At 40.2% G+C, this 23,381-nt stretch overlaps 2 gene segments (V, D, J or C); both read left to right on the top strand.

Annotated features, from left to right (window-relative positions):
* The first annotated feature begins 2,638 nt into the window (after positions 1-2,638).
* Positions 2,639-3,196, top strand: LOC100728796 (immunoglobulin kappa variable 1-39-like). The segment is given in 2 exon segments: positions 2,639-2,693; positions 2,816-3,196. Coding segments are annotated over 2 exon segments (333 nt in total).
* Positions 3,197-22,598: 19,402 nt separating this feature from the next.
* On the top strand, positions 22,599-23,145 carry LOC100720514 (immunoglobulin kappa variable 1-39-like). The segment is given in 2 exon segments: positions 22,599-22,707; positions 22,826-23,145. Coding segments are annotated over 2 exon segments (375 nt in total).
* The last annotated feature ends 236 nt before the right edge of the window (positions 23,146-23,381 follow it).

Raw genomic sequence — 23,381 nt, 5'->3', positions numbered from 1 at the left:
GTACAGTTAAGGCAGGGAGCTCTCTGCCCAGCTCGCTAAGCTCTCTTGGATCAGGGTCCTTTGTGCACAGTGGGCCATGTCTTCCCCATCTACCAGTTCCTTTTTATCTCTTGCTTTGCTTTGTGACTGGTGATGCACCTGATCGCAATGAATTTCCCAGACCACTGGATCAGCAGTGAAGCAGGATGGTGAGAGAGCAGAGGCCAGACTCTGAGTGTTGCAAGTATTGAGTGAAATAAGAGTGAAGTAGCCTGATGAATTCAGAGGTGAAGGTGACAGATCCCACAGAACTCAATACAGTACAGAGATGCAGAGGAGCAGCACCAGAGGAGTCACTTAGAGGATGGGAATGAGGGCTGGGAGAGCGGTAGTGATTGAAGCCCTATTTTCCCAAAGTTCTCCTGAGTCCTCATCAATGGCCGCAGGTCACTTCTTGGTCCATCATGGCTGAGGGTGACCCATGAGATTCAAGTTGTTCAGAATTTGTTGTGGGACAAGATTGTGAGGTAATGTGCTAACTCTGGTCACTCCATTTTCAATTTGCCAGCATTTAAAATAATGTCATGCAAGCAGCTGAATCCATTATTTATTACTACATTAAATTCATAGATGATGTCTTACAAGCACAGAATGAATAAGCAACTTACATATTTATTTATTTGTGTAACCAAGCTTTTCATCTTTGTAAGCAAAGGAAAGCTGAGTGAGTTCAATTCATATCAGGGGCATTCACTCATCCTCTTTTTAGCTTTTTCCCCTTAGGAGCATTGAGCACAGCTCTGAGCACCTTCATCTCCAAGAGCCAGGTCAGCTCTGTGGTCCTGGTTTCTCCCATTCTTGCTCCATCTGAGTATTTTAGCTGCTCAGCATGTAGAGTGTTGAATACTTTCCTTCTTTGAACCTCCTGCAAGGCTGCAGGATGGACAGGGTCTCAGGTTCAGCCCCATTAGTCAGTGGATCAGCTGCTTCCTCCACGGTCTGTAGCTAGAACTCAGAAGCTCTCAGCGGTATGATCCTGACTCAGCTTGAGTTCAGGTCCCTGCTCCTGCTCTCTCTGATCCACTGCAGTGCTAGAAAATCTAGTAAAACCTTAAGCTCACTGCCCACATGTCCTCAGATTCCAAAACCATCCCAGCACCTTAATAAGGAGGAATGTTTTTCTTGTTATCCTAGAGTCCTGCTAGTTCTTAATATAGCAGATAAATGTGTTGTTCAGATCGTACATCCCTATCCAACATAAGTTAGAAGGAAATGGTTATTGTTTTTTAAAGAGCTTATTAAAAATCTAACACATTCATGGCAGTCATCTCTGTTTTCTTCAGTTTATTCAGTAGCAGCTCTTCCCTGCTGTGCATGGCAAACACAGAAGAGACTATGCAACCTAGGCACCGTTAGAGAATCTGAGCCTCATGGGACCATTTTAGTACTGACATAAGAGGAGTGAAGAAGGTGGTGAGGTGCTGAAAAAAAGTGTCATACACATGAAATGGAAGGGTGAGGTCAAATCTTTGGCTGGATTTCTTCTAGCAATGATTTTGAGATGACTTAAAGCTTAGAGACATTGCAGCCCTCTATAGATCAGGATCCCTTAGTTGGACTATTTCAAAAACTCCATGTACTGAGAATATCAACGCAACAGCAAAGAAGTTGGCTTCCCTGCTGGTGTCCCATTCCCACGTACAACACAAGACTATGTATATGGTTTTAAGTATATTCTGTTTCTCACATTGCTTCTGAAATGAGTCTAAAATATCCTGCCAAGAAAATCAAGATCAAATAACTTAATAGACTTCAGAACTGTCTTTGGTGGAACACAGGAAGAAACATGTGCTCTTTGTGTGGGCTTGGGGGAAGCCTGGGGCTGTACAACATGTCCTCACTTTCCATCTTAGTTATGCTGTGAGAGTGAGTACAGGAACCCAGACAAGTTCACAGAGTTCACAAATTCTACTCTCTTCCTGTTTTTTTTTTTTTAAATTTTATTTAAAAGTAAAAAGAGATAAAGCAAATCAAAACAAAGCGGTGTAAAGGTACAAGTAATACAGAACTACAAAAAAAAATCAGTAAGAAATCACCAGTTAATAGATTACATATTATCATCTTAGAGATACTTGCTCAAGTCACAGTATCAAAGCATACAAAGTGGACATTCAAACAGTGAGACTGCAAACAGTTGTGTTCAATGATCCAACATAAAACATTAATATGGGCAACTATTCAACACCCCTAAACACACTTGCTGTTGTATCCTTTAGAGCATTTTCAAGCTTGAATAAACCCATATGTTTCCCTTCATTCTTCCTTTTCAAAGGGATCATAACATAGGTCTGTGGTCCTCAAGTAAAGAGTGATCTGAAAGGTGAGTACAACAGTTCACTAATGGGAGAGCAGCCTGATTGTGTCCTGTAGCTCAAGGCAGAAAACATGTGGTCAGCAGGCAAATTTGTGCTGCTCTGGTGTGGACAAGAACCTTAAGGGACAGTGAGCTTGTGCTGAGATGGGCCAGTCCTGCAGCTGGGCAAAATCCCTTCCACCTATGCTGATTTGCATATCCCAAGAGCCCAGCCAGTTACTTGAGGACTTCTTAATATGCTGCTTATCTCACCCTGTGTAGGTTCATTCCCAGTCAGGAATCAGCATGGACAAGAGGGTGCCCACTCACTTTCTGGGCCTCTTGCTGCTCTGGGTCCCAGGTAAGGAAGTACAGTGTCAGGAATTTACTCAGCACCTTATGGTCAGAGTTGCCTGATATTTCAGGAAGGTTCTCTTTTATCTTGAAAACTTATGCTGATATTTGTTATGTTTCCAACCTCAGGTGCCAGATGTGACATCCAGTTGACACAGCCTCCTTCTGCATCTGCATCTGTGGGAGACACCGTCAAGATCAGTTGCCAGGCCAGTCAGAGTGCTAGCAGTTACTTAAACTGGTATCAGCAGAAACCAGGGCAAGCTCCTAAATGCCTGATCTATGGTGCCACCAATTTGGAGTCTGGAGTCTCAACTAGGTTCAGTGGCAGTGGATCTGGGACAGATTTCACTCTCACCATTAGCAGCCTGCGGCCGGAAGATTTTGCAGTTTATTACTGTGAGTAGCACCAGAGTTGGCCTCCCACTGTGATATAAGCCATGACATAAACCTCCCTGAGTGGCACAAGTGTGAGACTGGGCTGTCCAGCTGCTCCTCTTTGTGTCTGCAGTTTCAGAGCAAGTTTTTCAGATGCATCCAGGCATTGAAGGTAACTGGAAGACGTGTCCAAGGAAATTCCTCTCTACCCTAGCTTTCTTTTCTCTTTCTTGACCCTGATTTAATGAAGCACACCAATTAATACACTAGAGTATTTGGATTAGGGTATCATCTTGTAATCACATGGCAACCGACAAGCTCTTCAGTAGTTTACAAGCCTTAATTTTTAATGCTTTTCATCAGTTTTAGAGCCTTATATTCATAGCAAAATACAAATTACAGAGGTATCTATGATACAGCTGCCCCTACATCTAGGTATATCGAAACCATAAATGGTAATTCTGTTGCAATCTATCAGACTTAGTTTAAACTCAAAATCCACAGTCCACATGAGGGTTGACCCTTGATTTGGATTATCTCAACAGAAAACACAGACATTAGGATATATGTTCAAAATTTTGATATGACACAGTGTTTTTCATTGCACTAAATACCACTGTCTTCTGCTTGTACATTGTTTTATTTCTCAATTTGTGTAAGACAATCATGTTTTCCCATGCCCATACTATTTCCTTTTCTCGAAAGATTAAATCTTGGATTAAAGTATGGAAGATTTTCAAAGTCTAACCTAGAAATACACTGCTATGGAACACATATAAAAATAATAATACATTTTGCTACCACTAAGACTCCTATTATAGCATCCAATATTTTTATTCTAGTGATTTTTGGTACTGTCTTCAGGGATTTATCTAAAATTTATTGTTGGAAGCATGTGAAGCTATCCGTTCTTTCTTTCCATTTGTGAATTTTATTATTTTTCTTGGCTTATTGTATTTCCTAGTATCTTCAACATAACTTTGAATAAAAGTAAATAAAATGGACATTCCTACGTATTCATTCTGAAGGATAAAATACTTAGTATTGCATTGCTGAATATGATGTTTTTAGAGACTTCATTAGGGTGTAAACAAAGTTTTCTAGGTTGTTAAAGTGAAAGAGCCAGGGATTGGGTTTATTGATGTGTGTGTAATAGAATGATGTACAAAATCACTCAAGGAGTAGAAATGGCTTGCAAAGAAAGTTCTGTTTCTGATTTCAGTGAAATCATATCAGTGTGCTAAAGAAAGGCTGATCCAGGGCTGCTGATCTGTGAAGTTGTGCTTGTCAGCTGACCTACACTGCTGAGCCTAAATCTCTTTGGCCCTTTCTGGATTTTTACAAGAGTAAGGCTGCATTAGGGACCTTTTGGAAAGATTGCAAATGTGCAAAGTAAAAGAATGTCTTCAAGACAATTTTCACACAAAATCTTATTTCAACCAGACATATGCACCTAGAGAGGAATGAGACATGTTAGAGCTTAGAGAAACTCTGTCCCTGTAGGTTTTGATTTTGTTCTTAATAGGTTTGTATTGAAGGCCATCTGGCTGATTCTAGAGGTTTGATAAGACAGGAAGACATCAGGACCAAGTTTTGTGATCACAAGGAGAAATGTTATTCTGTAGCTCTGCCTAAGGGCCTTCGTCCTGACCACCTGGGCATGACTTGCTCAAGTGAGGAAAAGAAAAGCCCAGTGTTTCTGCAGCTGCAAGCTCAGCCCATCTCACTCCTGCTGCTGTCCATGCTCCTCCCACACCCCCTGCTATTCAGAGCCCATATTATTGCCTGAGCCAGAGTCCTGGGGAGACCTGCACCAGGAAGAACCTAGCATGCACCATGGAAGCCCTGGCTGGATTCCTTTGTCCCTTGTTACTCTGGGTGCCAGGTTAGGGCTACATGGAATATTTTTGCATATCTATGAAAATTCTCAGCCTTGGATCCTATGCACAGTACTATATTCTCTATTCAATAAGAACTGTATTTAAAGTTCAATGTAGAATAATGAGTTTAGCTCTATTGAGAACACAATTGGTATGACTTAGATTACATGGGTGACATTTCTATTTTATTTTTCACTCTCATATTCAACTGGATAAAACTTTTTACCCCGTCTCAGCCTCCCTGGCCCCGTCTCCAAGAGAAGCATCCACTCTCAGCTGAAGAGCCCTTGAGAGTTTAGCAGCTCCCTAGCTTGGTAGCAGCAGAAACCTGGGCTCCCTGGCTCCTCACCTATGCTGCCACCAGCAGGGCCACTGGTGTCCTATCCTGGTTAAGTGGCAGTGGCTCAGGGACAGATTCTGTTTTCACCATCAGCAGCCTGCAGCCTGAGGATATTGCAGTTTATGACTGTTAACAGTATTAGAGGTGGTGTCCCACAGGGATCTATTTTGAAGCAGAAAGCTCCCCAAGTCTATTGTCGCTATTTTGGTCATAGCAGCTGCTTCCTTTAAGGACAGATGCTGTACTTCCTGCTCAGCTTAAATGTCTCTGCCTCCATGTGACTATCTTGTGATTTTGAAAAGTAACTCGCTGATAAGAAGTTGAGTGATTCCTAGATTCGTTCTCAGACTCAGCTGCACAGGCATGTTTAGGAATAGTTTCCCTGATAATGACATCAGATAAGATTCACATCAGTAGATACCTATAAAGATGTACATTTTCTGTGCTGTAAAATGCAACACAATAGTCAATAACAAGTCTTGTTCTTATCCATGTGGATTAACTCATGCTTTAGCTTTCTGAACAGAAATAAGTTCTCAAATTCTTTTTACTGATATTAAATTGATTCCTTCTAGCGGCAGTTCTCACTGATATTACAGTAAATGTTAGCTTATAAAAATAAGGTGCATTTGAATATTTTTCTTATGATTCGTTAGCATTTTGGCTGAGATTCAATTATATATATATATATATATATATATATATATATATATATATATATGATATGATGTATTACATATATCTATGCCAGCACAACTGCTGGATCTCTTCTCACAGTTTCACTCAGTACATATGTGAGTCCCATTTTCTTTCTTTTTTTAAATTTTATTTAAGAGGAAAAAGAGAAAAACACAAAACAAAACAAAGCGGTGTAAGGGTACACGTAATACAGAACTACAAAAAAAAAAAAACATAACAGTAAGAAATCACCTGTTAATAGGTTACATATTATCATCTTGAAAATAGTTGCTCAAATCACAGTATCAAAGAATACAAAGTGGACATTCAAACAGGGAGACTGCAAATAGCTGTGTTCAATGATCCAAAAACATTGATATAATCAGCTATTTAACACCCCTAAACACACTTGCTGTTATATCCGTTAGAGCTCTTTTTTTCCCTCTCTTTTTTACAACAAAATTTACACATTTTGGATTTTATTACTCCTGAGTGCTTATTACTTTTTTTTTTGGGGGGGGAATACAATCAAATATGGCAAAACAAAGCTGTCAGTCAAAACCAAGGATAGACATAGCACATGGTGTAGAACAGAGTACAAGGTTATCAACAGTGGTTATCAACGTTGTCTCTTGTTTCCTTAAAAAGAATTGTCTATCTCATTAGATATTATAAAGTTGGACAAAACAGTAGAGAACAAGACCAATAAAACTTAGGCATTGTAAACATTGCAGGACTTCCAAAGGAGACAATAGTCAAACCAGAATGGGTATCTTAGTGAAACTTATTGCCTTCAAAGTAGTTGCCTATACCCTCAAACTTGATACTATCATACAGAATGGAGCACAGTCTAATCAGTCAAAACAAGATCGTAGGAGTATTACAGGACTTCAAAACAAGTTAATAGGAAATCAAAAAGAGTTACTATTATATATCCTAATTTTTAAAACTTTTCCCCTTAATTAAAACAAACATAAGAAATAACTAAATATTTTTTAAAGAATAAGGGGGAGATTGAGATAAAACAGGACATAACAATATAACAATAGAGGTCAAAGCATGACTGTTTCAGCAACCTAGTACTTCACCACCATATAACCCGACTTAATAATAGTTACCATAGTGTCTGTCTTTTTCCTTGAAATATTTGGATAAAACTTCATATACTATACCTTCAAATGTTTCCATATCAAGAAGCCCAGAATAAAGCCTTTCTAATTAATGAGTGAAAACTTTATAAGGCTTCAAGGCCACATAATGGGGAATCATGATTATCACATATTTTTATATATTTGAATCATTACTTACAATTGTGCTGCTATAAACATAGGTGCACATATATCACTGTGATATGATGCTTTCAGTTCTTCTGGGAATATACCTATAAGTGGAATAGCTGGAATAAATGGGATTTCCAATCCCAACTTTTTGAGAAATCTCCAGACAGATCTCCACAAAGGCTGTACCAGTATACACTCCCACCAGCAGTGCAGGAGAGTTCCTTTTTCCCCTCAGCCTCTCCAGCATTTGTTGTTGGTTTTCTTGATCCTGGCCATTCTTTCAGGAGTGAGATGGTATCTGAGTGTGGTTTTAATTTGCATTTCTCTAATGACCAATGATGATGAGTATTTATTTTCCATTTGCATTTCTTCATCTGAGAATTGCATATTCATCTCAGATGCCCATTTTTGGATTGGATCTTTGAATTTTGGAGGTCTGAGTTTTTTTTTTTTTAATTCTTTACGTGTTTTAGACAAGAGTCCCTTATCTGAGAGAGAGTTCACTAAAATTTTTTTCCCAGTTTGTGGGTTTTCTTTTCACTATGCTGGAGATTTCTTTTGACATGCAGAAACTTTTTAATAAATTGTGGTCCCAGTTATTAATTCTGGGAAGTATTTCCCGTGCAGTTTCAGTCCGGTTCATGAATTCTTTACCTACTCCTATGTCTCCAAGTGTTCTACCTAATTTGTCTTCCAATAGATTTAGTGTTTCTGTTTTAATATTCAGATCTTTGAGCCATTTAGATTTTAATTTAGTACATGGTGATAGACATGGGTTTAGCTTTAGTTTTCGGCAAATGGAGAGCAGTTTTTCCAGCACCATTTATTGAAGAGACTGTCGTTCTTCCACTGAATCTGCTTGGCTCCTTTATCAAAGATAAGGTGGTTGAGTGTGTTTGTAGTTGTGGTTGTATCTTCTAATCTATTCCATTGATCTTCGGTTCTGTTTTGATTCCAATACCATGTTGATTTTACTACTGTTGCTTTGTAGTATAATTTCAAGTCAGGGATTGTGATGCCTCCTGCTTTGTCTTTGCTGCTTAGAGTTGCCTTTGTGATTCTAGGTCTCTTCTGGTTCCAGATGAAATTTAGGAGTGATTTCTCTAGATCTATAAGGTATGTTGATGCTATTTCTATTGGGATTCCATTGAATCTGTATAACAGTTTTGGGAGAATGGCCATTTTCACAATGTTTGTTCTTCCTATCCATGAGCAAGGGATGTCTTTCCGTTTTCTGAGATCATCTTCTATTTCCTTTTTCAGTGTATTATAATTTTCACTGTACAAGTCTTTCACATCTTTTGTAAGAGTAATTCTTAAATATTTCATTTTTTTTTGGTTGCTAATGTGAATAGTCCAGTTTCTCTTATTTCCCTCTCTGTGATTTTGTTGTTCGTGTATAGGAATGCTATTGATTTCTGAGTATTGATTTTGTATCCAGCCACATTACTGAATTTATTTATTGTATCAAAGAGTCTTTCAATGGAGTTTAGGGGGTCTTCTATGTAGAGTATCATGTCATCTGCAAACAACGATAATTTAACTACTTCTTTTTCTATCTTTACACCTTTTATTTCTCTTTCTTGCCTAATTGGTCTGGCTAGTACTTCCAGTACTATATTAAATAGGAGTGGTGATAAAGGACATCCTTGTCTTGTGCCCAATTTTAAAGTAAAGGCTTTCAATTTTTGGCCATTTAGTATGATGCTGGCTGTTGGTTTGTCATAAATGGCCTTTATTATATTGAGGTAAAGACCATATATTCCAATTTTCTGTAAAGTTCTTATCATGAATAAATGTTGGACCTTATCGAAGGCTTTTTCTGCATCTATAGAAATGATCATGTGATTCTTATTTTTGGCTTTATTGATATGGTGGATCACATTTATTGATTTGCATATGTTGAACCATCCTTGCATTCCTGGGAGGAATCCCACTTGGTCATGGTGTATAATCTTCTTGATGATTTGCTGCCTCCTATTTGCCAATATTTTATTGAGGATTTTTGCATCTGTGTTCATTAGGGAGATCGGTCTATATTTCTCTTTTATAGTTGGGTCTTTCTCAGGTTTTGGTACTAGAGTAATATTTGCTTCCAGGAATGACTTAGGAAGGATTGCTTCCCTTTCAATTTCATTGAATAGATTGAGGAGTGACGGCATTAGGTCTTCTTTGCATTTCTTGTAGAATTCTGCAGTGAATCTATCTGGGCCTGGCTCTTCTTGGTTGTTAAGGACTTAATTACATTTTCAATTTCATTAGCAGAGATTGAAACAGTTTTACATCCTCTTGATCTAGCTTTTGTACTTCATATGCTTCTAAGAATCTGTCTATTTCTTCTGTGTTATCAAACTTTTGAGAGTAGAGGTTTTCGAAATAGTTGTTGATGATCTTCTGTATTTCTATTGGGTCTGTAGTGATTTCTCTTTTTTCATTTCTTATTGCATGAATTTGAGCTTTTTCTTCCCTTTTTTAAATAAGGTTGGCTAGGGGCTTATTGATTTTTTTTATTCTTTCAAAGAACCAACTCTTTGATTCGTTGATTATTTGGATTGTTTTCTTAGTCTCTATTGCATTGATTTCTGCTCTGATTTTTATAATTTCCTCTCTTCTTTTGGCTTTGGGCTTGACTTGCTCTTCTTTTTCTAGCTGTTTGAGGTGTAGCATTAAGTTATTTATTTGTATTCGTTCTGTTTTCCTGATGTGGGAACTCAGTGCAATAAATTTTCCTCACAGGACGGCTTTCATTGCATCTCACAGATTCCGGTAAGTTGTATCTGCATTTTCATTTTCTTTTAGGTATTGTGTATTTTCTTCTTTAATTTCTTCTGTGACCCACTGATTGCTCAAGAGTGTGTTATTCAGTTTCCATGTGTTTGCGGGATTTTTGCAGTATCTTTTATCATTAATTTCTAATTTCAGAGCGCTATGATCCGATAACATGCAAGGGATGATTTCAACTCTTTTGCATTTGTTTAAATATGTTCTCTGAGCTAATATATGGTCTATTTTAGAAAATGATCCATGTGCTGCTGAGAAGAATGTGTTCTGATGTTGTTGCGTGGAACATTCTGTATATGTCTATCAAACCCATTTGTTCACAGGTGTGATTCAGTTCTGTTATTTCTTTGCTCATTTTCTGTCTGGTTGATCTGTCCCTTGGTGTCAATGGCGTATTAAGGTCTCCTGTTACAATTGTGTTACTGATAATTTGAGTTTTCATTTCTGTTAATAATTGTTTTGTATAACTGGGTGCTCTGGAGTTTGGTGCGTATGTATTTAAGATAATTATCTCTTCTTCTTGGAGTTTTCCCCTTAGGAGTATGTAGTGACCTTCTTTGTCCTTTATGGTCATTGTTGGTTTAAAGTTCACGTTGTCTGCAAACAGAATGGCTACTCTTGCTTTTTTTTTGGATTCCTGCTTCATGAAAAATTGTTTTCCATCCTTTGACTTTCAGTCTGTGAGTATCCTTCTGGGTTAGATGGGTTTCCTGTAAACAGCATAAGTTTGGATTTTGTTTCTTGATCCATTCTGCTAGTCTGTTTCTTTTGATTGGTGCATTGAGACCATTTACATTAATGGTTATTACTGTTAAATGCTGGTTAATTGTAGGAATGTTATCTCTCTGCTGTTGCATCTTTATCTTTCTGTTCTGTTTAATTATTTGCTTTGCTTAGTGGTTTTTTCCTTTGTGTATCTAAACTGTCTTTCAATATTTTTTGCAGGGTTGGTTTGATGTTCATGAAGTTCTTCAGCTGTTCTTTGTCATGGAAGTATCGTATTTCAACATCTATTTTGAATGATAGTTTTGCAGTATACATCATTCTAGGTTGGAAATCATTTTGCTTTAGGATCTGGAATACTTCACTCCATGCTCTTCTTGACTTTATCCTTTGTGCTGAGAAGTCTGCTGTGATTCTGATAGGTTTTCCTTTATAAGTGATCTGTCTTTTCTCTCTGACAGCTTTTAATAATCTATTCTTGTGTTGGATTTCTGGGATGGTGATTATTATATGTCTGGGTGTAGTTTTATTTTGGTTATGACTATTTGGAGTTCTATATGCTTCACTGATCCTGATGTCAGTTTCTGATCTCATGCTTGGGAAATTTTCAGCTATTACTTCTCTAAATATCCTCCTGACATCCTTCATATTTTCTTCCTCTCTTTCATTAATCCCTATCATTCTTATATTATTCTTCTTTGCATCATCTTGCAGTTGTTGAATTGTTGTTTCCTGATTCCTTGTTATTTTCAAAAGATCTTTCCTTTCCTGTTCACTAGCTGCAATCCTGTCTTCAAGGTCTGAAATTCTATCTTCACTTTCATTAAGGCGGCTTTTACAACTTTCAGTGGAGTTTTTTATTTCCTGTATATCTCTGTGCATCTGCATTATATATTCTGTTTGTTTCTTATATTGCTCGTCTAGGGATTCTATCTTTTTGTTTAGTTCCTCCAATTTTTTATCTGTGTTTTCTTTATATATATTCAGAATCTCTTTCACTTCTTTTATCATTTCTTCTTTTATCTGGGAGATTATTTCGAGTGTGAATTTCTTTAAAGCTTCCTGGAGTTGCTTGTCAATTTCAGTAGCTATTGTGTCTGATATATGAGGTGGATGGGATATATTTTCTTCTATATACATCACTCCTAGGGTTTCTTGAGATGGGCTGGAGGTTTGAGGTTGTAATTTGGTCTTTCCTTTTGTTATTTTCCTATGTTTCTGTGTTTCAAGTGTTATTTGAAAGCTTTCTCAGTATCTGTTGAAAATCCCCTTCTATGTTTGCAGCTACTGAGACTCTGGCACCACACTACCCCAAGCCATTGGGCCTGCAGAACCAGAAGCCCTCCTCTGCCTGCTCAGAACTCCGCAGTTCCAGACAAGCTGGGCCTCAGGGACACTGTGCGCCCACCTGCCCCTTGGAAGCTCCACAGTTCTTCAATCTTAACCGGGTTAGTGTACTCACCACAGGCCGTGGTGCCTCAGGAACCTGTGATCCCTCCCTTCTTGCAGAAATATCTACAGTCCTCCAGACACACAGAGAGGCCGATGCAGGCACCCCAGATCCGCCCAGCTCCTCCTCTGTACACCGATGGCTAGGCATGGCAGCAAAAGAGGCTGGGCTCTGGGGATAGTGTGGGACCACCCACCCGTTGGGAGCTCAGCAGTTCTCCAAGTGCAACCGGGATGGAGAGGCAGATGTAGAAGCCTCAAACCCACCTCTCCCCTTCACTGCACCTGGAAGCCTGGAGGGGCTCCAACCGTCTTGGCAGAGATATCCACAGTCCTCCAGACACACAGAGAGGCCGATGAAGGCACCCCAGATCTGCCCAGCTCCTCCTCTGCACACTGATGGCCAGGCACGGCAGCAAAACAGGCTGGGCTCGGGTGATTGTGAGTCTCATTTTCATTTGTATCCTGCTGTTCTTCATCATTCTACTCCTACAAAATAATCCACCCAAATTTTCCTTGGAAATCTGCTAGAGGATTTGTTTTATGGCTACTTTTGTTTCTTCCTTTTCATCTCTTTTTTTTTTCTTCCTTCCTCTCTTTTTTATGGCTTGAAATCTATTAAATGATCAAAACATTCATAATAATAAGCAATGGTGAATCTTTCTTTTATTCTTCTTGATTAGCAGTTTCATTCATTTATATGAATTAATTGCTGTAAGATAATCATCTCATGTGACCCCAGCACTCATTATGCACTTAGGAAACTAACATTTATTTGGTTTGATGATCTCTACAGTTCCACAGGTCTACCCTCCAGTACATAGTTAATCTCAATTATAAATGTTATGTTACTTATAATTTGATCTTTTCCATTAGTATATTTGTTGTACATATATTCATTGCATGATATTTTAGGGTACGCATGCTTAGAATTTTCTGAAGAAAATCATATCAATGATGTATGTGGAGTGTAATCTAAAAAATGTTAAATGCTTAAATTCTAAAGCACTACCATAAAGGACACATTCCCATTTGTTTCCCCCGGAATCCTCCCCCTTGATTTAAAACTCGTCATCCTATACTACACCTCTCACTCCTCTTTTGATATTGCTCCTGTCCATGGCATCAAAGTGATGGCTGTCCAGTCACCACAGACTGACACCTCTGAATCCATGAGCCAAAATATACAGTTTCTTATTTTCACTTGATTTTCTCAGGTACTTTTCAAAGTGACAACAGTCTGACGGGCTTACTGACCAATGTTCTGCACAAGGGAGAATATGCTGGAGAGTATCACACAGGGGAAATTGGAGACCTATAAAGCCCAAATGTCAGGGAAAGGTGAGGAGGAGCTTTATTTTGTAGGTGTGTGAGCTATTGGCCTCTGTTCTGAATCACATTGTTTTTCTTATTTATGACACTTATCCCATGAACAAATACAAATCATGAACTGCTTCTGTTATCAAAATTTAATGAAAAGTCTGGCCCTTGTACTGGAAACCCAGCCTAAGTCATTCATCTGCTCCTCTCTGTCCTACCAAGCACTGATTCTCCCTGCTTCTGCATCAAGCACTGCCCACAGTGAGATGGAGATGAGAAGCTGTTTCTCCATGGTGATCAGGAAACTTTCCTGTGTTATACTCAGCATAAGTCCTTAGTGGTACAGAGGCACCACATGACCCCATGACTGAGTCCAAGCTGAAAGCACCACAGCACAATCATGGGACCAAAGCATGCCATGGGACCCCATTGCAAAGATCAGGAGATTGTATGGAGACGATTCAGTGCTTTAACAGTACTTTTTTTTTTTTTTCCCAGTTGGGCATGGAAGTGCACACTAGCAATTCTAGTACTTGCTAAACTGTGACAGAACAACTGCATTTGAGTTCAAAATACTGGAGTACAGCCTGGGCTCCATAGCGATCTCATACCCAGTCTTAACTGCATAGTGAGACTGTGACTTGGAAGAAAGAAAGAAAGAAGGAAAGAAAGAAAGAAAGAAAGAAAGAAAGAAAGAAAGACAGACTTTTTTTTTACCATTTTATAGTAGAAAAATACATCAATAATATAAAAACCAGTCTTTGGGATTTTTTTTTCCTTAACCATGAAATTAAATATCATCTTTTCATCAAGCAGGTGGCCTTGTGTGACACTCATGACACAGACCAGGCCTTCTGTTCAGAAGATGGAATGTTCTCTTCCCCTTTGTTGTTTCTCCACATGTCCTCACAGCCCTGCCTGTCCCTCAAGCCCTCAACAGAGTTTGGTCCCTGCCTCTGGCTTGTGATCAACCCAAGGCAGGTGCATCACTGCACCATGCACTTGGGGCTCTCAACCTCTGAGTTCTGGTGCTATAGCTTTGGCTGTGACAGGAGCATGGTGAGGCCCATGTGACAGGGCCCATGCGATGCAGGGGTCTGAGTTCCAGAGTGTCCAGTGTGCACAGCATCTGCATTTCACCTACTGAGCCAGAATGCTTCTTGCTGGGGAGACTGTGAGTGACACATTGACTCGGGGACAGGTTTGTGTTTTGTTTCATCTTTGATTTTCACAAAGTGTTAACTGGGAATTTAATATAAACAATACGTTTATTATTTTGTTTATTGGCCTAGGGACAAATATCATGATAACTAGTAAATATTAAAATAATGAATTTATGGCTTATTTGATTCACCATAGTCTAAGAAAAAAATGCATTATCTCAGTCATAAAGCAGTAAATAGTTGGGGCAGAGTAACTAAAGTTTGAAAACTAGGAGAACAGCCGGAAGTATCTTTTTAGACAAAAGAATAAGTGTATGTTAAAACAAACCAATTCATTCAAATGAAAATCCACTGTTAATTAGCAAAATTGCATAGCCTTGAAGAACTACATTTTTTAAAAAAAAATGAAATATAACGGATAAATCTGAACAACATTGATATTTTTTGTCTTCAACTTGAACTTACATGTCAGAAACAAAGCATTTCTAATTTGTTAGGGATGCTTTATTCATAAGCTTAATATATTATCACCTCCTCTTTCTTTTGGAGATCAGCAATCCCCTGGGATACGTTCTAGAATGTGTTACATGTGAATTAATAACATTGCCTACAGCAGATCCAGCAATGTACCAGCAACCAAGCCCTTGACTAGTCTAGCACTGCTGTGTTCCACAGGAGCATTGTTATGCATCTATCCTTGACGTACACTCTTCACAATAAAAACCCAGTGCCGTTGTTGACTGACAACCATTGAAATTGTTATACATGAAGCTACATGAATGAATTGATGTACCTAGGTTTCCAGGCCCGCTGTAATCCATTCTTCACAGCTTGTGAAGAACCTGACGAGGAAGAGATAGAAGTTGATTTGCAGGAGCCCAGCATTTCTGGGGCCTTCCCATGTTTCAAATGCATAGTTTCAACCACTAGACAACTGTTGAGTGTGTTAGCTGTGTGAGATGCTGGGTTCTGAGGGCCTGCTCTAGCATGGGGAGAATGGGCCTGGGTTCACAGGACTGGACAAGGAGTCCTCAGCTCAAAACACTTCCTACACTGCACACTGCAATTTATACTGGGCTCCTTTCTGTTTCCCAGCTACATCATTGTCAAGACTTTACTGACCTGTGACCATTATCTTTTCAGAATTCCAGGTGAACAATCAGCCTTTTATTCTAAGTAGTTGCATGATTTATTAAGAGGTAGACTTAATTAAATTTTATACAGAATCATGTGTGGTAATGGACAGAATAGGATCAGGTTCCTGAATACTGGTGAAAAGATGTAATCAAGGCTTTATGGTTCTTAAATGAATAGGGTGGATATTAAAGATCTTCCACTACATTGCAAGTGACTCTACAATAAAGAAAGCACTGAACTCTCATCCTAGAAACAGTTGGGTCTAGAAGTGATGCTTTCCCAAAAGGGAGCCTCTAAGACAGGGAGACCTCTGCCCAGCTCTCTAAGCTCACATGGCTGGGGCTGCTGGATATAGTGGGCCAGCACTTCCTCATCAGGCAGTTCCTTAGGACCTCCAATTTGCCTTTATCATTGGTAATGCCCCTGACTAACAATGATGCCTGTACTAGGAGGATTGTTAGAGGTGAACTGTGGGTCAGCAATGATGCAGGGGTGAGAGAACAAAGTGCACAGCTCTGAATGTGGGCACCCTTGAGTGAAATAGGGATGAAGTAACCTCGTGAACTCAGAGATGAAGAGGACAGAACTTAGAGAGACAATATCTATTCAGAGACGCAAAGTGTGCAATGAGCCAACAAGAGAAAAACAGTTCATTCTACTCATGGGAGAGCAATTTGATTCTGGTCTGGCGGAGGGGAGAAAGATGTTCTCTGCTGGAAATCTGTGCCAGCCTGGAATGGGACCCAGAGAACAACAGCTACTTCTGAGAAGAGCCAACTTTGCAGGTGTGCACAACCCTGCCCAGCCCCTACAGTTTTACATGTGCTCAGGACACAGCCAACTGATTAAGAGACTGTCACAACCTGTTTAGGGGTTAGTTCCAGTCAGGACACAGCATGGACATGAGGATGCTTCCTCAGCCACTAGGGCTCCTGTTGCTGTGGTTCCATGGTGAGGAAAACTTTTTTCTAGTGATTCAGTGCATTTAAAGCTGCCTGGATCCTCAGTTAGGTCCTTCATCAGCATGATTGTGCTCATATTTGCTATGTTTTTAATCTCAGGTGCCAGGTATGACATCCAGATGATTCAGGTTCCATTCTCTTTGTCTGCATCTATAGGAGGCAAAGTCATCATCACTTGTAAGCCCAGTGAGGATGTTGATGCTGGTTTAAACTGCTACCAACAGAAACAAGGGAAAGCAGCTAAACTGCTGATCTGTGTGCAGACAGTATGGAGTGAGGTCCCTTTGTGTTCAGTGGCAGTGGTTTTGGACAGATTTCACTTTCACCATAAGCATCCTGCAGCCTGAAGACTGTCTAAACTTTGCAACTTATTACTGTGTTATGTTACTCCTCCCTTGGTGATACAATTCATAACAAAAACCAGCCAAGGAAGTAGAAGTGTGAGACTGGGATGCCCCAGATGCCACCCCTGCTGTGTCCAACTGCTAAGAGCAGTTCTTTGACCAGCCAGTCATGGAAATTCCTTGGAGGTTTTAAAAGATTAGATTATTCTCCTCCACACCCTAAATCTCTTCCCTTTCCTCAGCCCCAGCAGCCCAGACAGCACAGCTCCTGTCCTGATTCAATGAAGGACAGAGATGAACAACTCTGAGCAGTATAGGTAATGGCATCATTTTGGATTCAAACAGCAATGGAGAAGCCCTTATATGAGTAATAAGGAAAAAATTTAAAGCATTGCTTCCAATTAGAATAAATTCCAATCTATAGAATAATTTAAAATATAGAGGTGGCCCTTACAACCCTGCCCACAGGGTTTTGCAAGCTATCATCAATTTCAGTGTTCAAGGTTTTACAAAAAAATTAAGATGATATAAAGCAAAATCTGTAGTTCACATGAGGATGCACTCTTCATGGTTCATAGGATAAATAAATGTGAAATAGCACACATGCAGCATTTTGCTGTGATGCAACAATGTTTCACTGTCCTAAAATCCCTCTGCTGTAAAAATTATCTCCCTTCATTCTCTTTCCCCAATTTCCCATAAATAATTTGTGTTTTATCATTCCTGTAGTTTTCCCTTTTCCAGAATGACAAAACCATGCTTTTACACTATAGAAGCTTTCTGAAGGCTAATCTCAATGTACACTGTGATAGGGAAGAGCACAATTTAAAAATATTGAATAACATCATTTTAGTGATGAAGTTCCTTTATTGCCTTCTATGGTTGTTTGGAATATCTTGGCTGTAAGATAGTTTTGGCATAGGAACTTTTGATGTATTGATTCTGTCTCAGCAATCCCATAAATGTACAGATTTTCTTGAAATAAAAGTCTACTATTATTTTAAAAACATAGGGAGGAATTTTTACAATGTTTTGCTCCTAACTTTAACTAGATTTGACATAAAAATTTAGAATTCTCCATGTTTTTGTTTCTATCACTTAGAGTCATTTAATGTTTCACTGAACCTAACATGGGTTCTTTCTCTATTGCTCAGGAGAGTGCCCAGCAGGCTACCTTTGGTCTTGGAAAGAGCCTGCTTCATTTCATGCTGAAACACATCTCTTTTATTTATTTTCACATGTTGCCCTGTGCAAAGCAGGGTCAAATCTTTGGAAACATAATCTAGATGGCATAGAGGAGCTAGGAAACCCAGCACACTGTTTGATTTTCCCATGATGATGGCTGCAGTGTTGTTGGTGGCAACCTCTCTAGGGACCCAGTCTTTAGGGCTGCACTATTGTTTTCCAGAAATAGCTCAGATTGAGGCATACACTGTGTTCCCTCTGTTTACCCCATCCCCTCCTTCCTCATCCCAGTGATACGATGTTCATACTTAACCTCCTACTTAGTAAGTTTAATATCATTTGTTTTACCATTGGCATTTGCAGTGGTCGCTATTAACAAAGATATGTTCTAAAACATGTCAAGCACAGAAACATGGCAAGAATGTGGTAACTAGTAAGTGTTAATAAATAACTTAATGAATTTTCTCTTTTTGTTTACAGTCAAATATTAACTAAGTAAAATCTTAACCAATTAAACCAACAATTACTTGCAGTTAAAATGATCAACTCCTGATGAAAATGATTATCTTAGGACCTTTTAGCACAACAGTGTTTCACATGGGTAGAAATTAGCTATGATACCTAACAACTGCCCTCCCAGGCCTCTGTGCAAGGTCCTTGAAAACAGCAGTTCAAACAGCATCTTGTGTCACATTAGTCAAACTAGCTTCCATTGTAACAGTCCGAAGTGCAGGACATAATATTTATGTAAGTCAGATTAATTAGAATAGACTCTGAAATTGTTACATAGGAATGAATTCAAGCTCTGGATACAGTGTCTGGAGATATGAGATTGTTTATCCATTGACCAGCGAAGGTCATTGTGATCATTCACCACGTGATCTAAACACTATGGCCACTGAAGTCACCCTGCAAGGACTGAGGGAAAAATCACAGGGCTGGCATACACAACGGGATTTCACTTAATTCACTTAACCTTTACTGACAGTTTTCTTTTTTGTCTCATAGACAATATAAAAGTAAACCAGCAATATAAGAATCAGATCTTTGGGAGACTTTCCTCCCTTAAGGCTGGAAATTATACAAAAAAAAAAATGGGGCTGGGGATTTAGCTCAGCGGCATGAGCACCTGCTTTGTAAGCAGACAGTCGTGAGTTCGATCCCTGGTACTGATAAAAATGAAAAAGACAAAAAAAATTATAATGATATATTCAGCAGACCTGTGGCTTGGTCACTGCATGACAGAGAATTTTCCCCCTGCTCAGGACCTAGAGACCCTGCTGTGCACCCTCTAAAGCTTCTCTGCATGAGCCCCAAAAGGGATGCTGGTCACAAGCTCTTAGCAGAATTTGCTCACTGTCTCAGGACAACAATCACCCTGAAGCAGGTGCAGCCTTCTCACATCTCAGCTGCCACAGTTGCAACCACTCAACACTGCTCAGTGTGCCAGCAGGGGAGCTGCTGGGTTCTCACAGGCTGCTCTGGAAGGGGCTCTGGGATTGAAAGGATGGGCTGGTCTTAATACATCTGTTCCAGGATTCTTTGGTCTAGAGACATTTTCTCAGGGTCTTCAGGGACTGATGGTCTCTGCCAAAACTAAATATATATCATATCATGTGGCTTACACATGTTATGGTCACTGTCCTATGGTCATTATCTCTTTAGATCTGTAACTGAACTACTGGTCTTTTCTCCTTTGTGTTAGGGTCATTTATTAAGAGGAATCATTTGATTTTCCATGGAATTTTGTCTGGTAATTGGTAGAATAAGATCAGCTCATGAATACAGGTGAAAAGATTCAGTCATGGTCTTAGGGTACCAAACTTAATAGTCTGCTATGGTAAAAATCCTCCGTTAGATGGAGAATATCTCCACATTAAAAGCACTGACTCTACAAACACAAGGACTATAGCAGTGATGCTCTGACATTAGGCAGCCACTAAGGCAGGGAACTCTCTGCCCAGCTCTCCAAGCTCACATTGCTGGGGGCCTCTGTGCAGCATGAGCGAGGTTTTTCCCACCTGCCTGTTCCTCAGTGTTTCCTGTTTCACTTTGGGACTCGTAATGCACCTGCACATGATGAGCTTCTCAGCAGTCTCTGGGTCAGCAGTGAGGCAGGATGGGTGAGAGAGCAAGGACTGTAACTCTGAATGTGGCCAACTGAGAGTGAAACACCAGTGAAGTGGCCTCATGCATTCAGAGGCAGAGGGGAGAGATGCCTCACATCTTGACTCTGTTGAGAGATGCAGAAGAGAAGTCTTGTGTGAGTCACTTAGAGGAAGGAAGCAGGAAGGGAAGAGGGGCCATGATTGTAGATCTGTTGCCCTGCTATACTCCAGCACCCTCCTCAATGACTGAGGTCTCTGCTTGTTTCACAGGCGCTGAGGAGAGCCAGTGAAGATTCATATCCTTCAGAATTTGCAGTTGGGCAAGATTGGGAAGTAATGTGCCAAATCTGGGCTCTCAGTATTCAATCGCAATTTGCAAGGATTTAAAATCATATGTTACAAAAGCAACTACAACTATCATTTATTACTACATTAAATTAGTAGTTAATGTATTACCTTCAAGCAGCAAAAGAGCGAGCTACATATTTATGTATATAAAGCACACTTTTAATTTTTCTAAGTTAATCGAAGCTGAGTTAGTCAAACTCTGGAATGAGGATGTTTGCTGATTGTCTTCTTGGCCTCTGCTCCTCAGAAGCAGTGAGAACAGATTTGAGAATCTTTAGGTCACAGAGCCAGGTCAGATCTGTGTTCCTGGTCTGCCACAGTGTTGCCCCTTCTGGTTCTCAGCTTGGTCAGCACCCAGAGTGTTGAGAACTTTCCTCCCCAGCATAATTTGCCAGGCACACTATGGGCAGGGTCTGTGGTTCACCCAGCTCCTCAGCACCATGGATCAGTGGAGCAGCTGCTTCTTCCATAACCTGAGTCCAGAGCCCGGCACTCTCCAGCCTACAAGCCAGAACTCAGGCCAGTTTTATGTCCCTGTTCCAAATCTCTACCATTCACCATAGTGCTTGAAATCTGTTAAGACCTTAAAGTCACTGCCCACATTTCCTTAATTCCTGAAGCCACCCTAGCACTTGAATAAGGAGGAAGTTTCTTCTTGTGATCCTAGAGTCCTGCTCATTCATAACACAGGGCACAAAGTTTATGTTTGGATTGTGATTCTCCCTCCAATATAAGTTAGAAATATGGAGTTTTTCATTTTCTAAAGGGCCTATTAAAAATGTAACACATTCATTGAAGTCATTGCTGGTTGCTTTAGTTTGTTCAGCAGCAGCTGTGACCTGCTGTGCAGGGCAAATGCAGATGAGCCTCTTCCAGCCTGGACAGGAATAGGTACTACCAGGCTCATGTGCCCACCTCAGGAGTGAGACATAAAGAGGAACAAGGAAGATGGAGAGCTACTGGGAAAGATTTTCATACACCTTAAGTGGGAGGGTGAGGTGAAAAGCTCTGTCTGGATTTCTTCCAGAAGCAGTTGTGAGGTTACTTAAGGCACAGTCACAATGTAGCCATCTGGAGATCAGGAGGCCTTAGGCCCAGACTTGAAAACTACTTCTGTTGAGATTCCCACAGCAGGAGGAAAGAATTTGAACCCTTTCTAATGTATCCAACCTGCTGCACCATTCCCAAATATTCTGACACCCAGAGTTCTGTTTAAAATTTTAAAGTATGTGCTGATTCTTGCATTGTCACTGAAATCATTCTAACTTATCCTGAAAAGAAAATTGATGGCAGGAACCTGGATGGACCTTAGAACTGCCACTGATTGAAGAGAGGTGGAAACACGTGCTTGTGTGTATGTTTGGGGGAATTCTGGGGCCACACAGCAGCATTGCTCATGTCCTCCCCTATTGTCATAGTCATGCTGTGATGATGAGTACAGGAACGCAGAGCAATTCACAGAGCTCACATATTGGGCTTCTCTTCTTCTCATTACTTCCCTTTATAGACTCTAAGCTTGAAACAGCCTTTTTGGTTCCCTTAATTCCTTCTTTTCAAATGAATCATAACATGGGAACCTGACCCTCTAGTAAACTGTGATCTGAAAGGCGAGAAATGCAGTTCACTCTACTCATGGGAGAGCAACCAGACACTGTCCTGTGGCCGAAGGGAGAAACACATTGTCTTCAGGCAAATCTGTGCTGCCCTGATATGGACAGGGACCCCAGGAAACACTGAGCCCACACTGAGATGGGCCAGCATTGCAGCTGGGCCAAACCCCTTCCAACTCTGCTGATTTGCATATCCCAACAGCCCAGCCAGCTACATGAGGGCTTCATAACAGACAGCTGGTCTCACCCTGTGCAGGTTCAGTCCCAGTCAGGACACAGCATGGACATGATGGTCTGCACTAAATTTCTGGGGCTCTTGCTGCTCTGGGTCCCAGGTAAGGAATGGCAGCACCAGGAATTTACTCAGTGGTGTGTTCACCATAGACTGACAATACATTGAATTTCTGTTTTACCATAAATAATTGTATTGATGCTTGTCGTTTCCCATTTCAGGGGTCAGATGTGACATCCAGTTAACACAGCCTCCATCTACAGCTGCATCTATGGGAGAAACAGTCACCATCAGTTGCAGGGCCAGTCAGGGTATTAGCAATGAATTAAATTGGTATCAGCAGAAACCAGGGCAGGCTCCCAAACTTCTGATCTACTATGCAAACAGGTTGAAATCTGGGGTCCCATCAAGGTTCAGTGGCAGTGGATATGGGACAGATTTTACTCTCACCATCAGTAGCCTGCAGCCTGAAGACTTTGCAATTTACTACTGTCAACAGGATTATAGTGCCCCTCCCACAGTGATACAAGCCATGACATAAACCTCCCAGCAAAAGAGAAGTGTGGGGCAAGTGCTCCTCTTTGTGACTCCAGCTGCAGAGCTGGTTCCTCAGATGCAGCCAGGCTTTGAGGGTCACTGGAAATATTTGGTAGAAGTATCTAAGGAAGCTATTCTCTACCCTAGCTTTCTTTTGTGTTTCTCAAGCTTGATTTAATGAATGACACCATTGAGTTCCCTGGGGTAATGTTGATTAGAGCATTACTTTATATTGAAATG

This window comes from Cavia porcellus, unplaced genomic scaffold (assembly GCF_034190915.1).
Source record: "Cavia porcellus strain 051 isolate PalLab524CR breed Dunkin Hartley unplaced genomic scaffold, mCavPor4.1 scaffold_18, whole genome shotgun sequence".
Taxonomy (NCBI): domain Eukaryota; kingdom Metazoa; phylum Chordata; class Mammalia; order Rodentia; family Caviidae; genus Cavia; species Cavia porcellus.
Note: the sequence above shows the minus strand (reverse complement) of the source record. Positions and strands in the feature narration are given on the sequence as shown.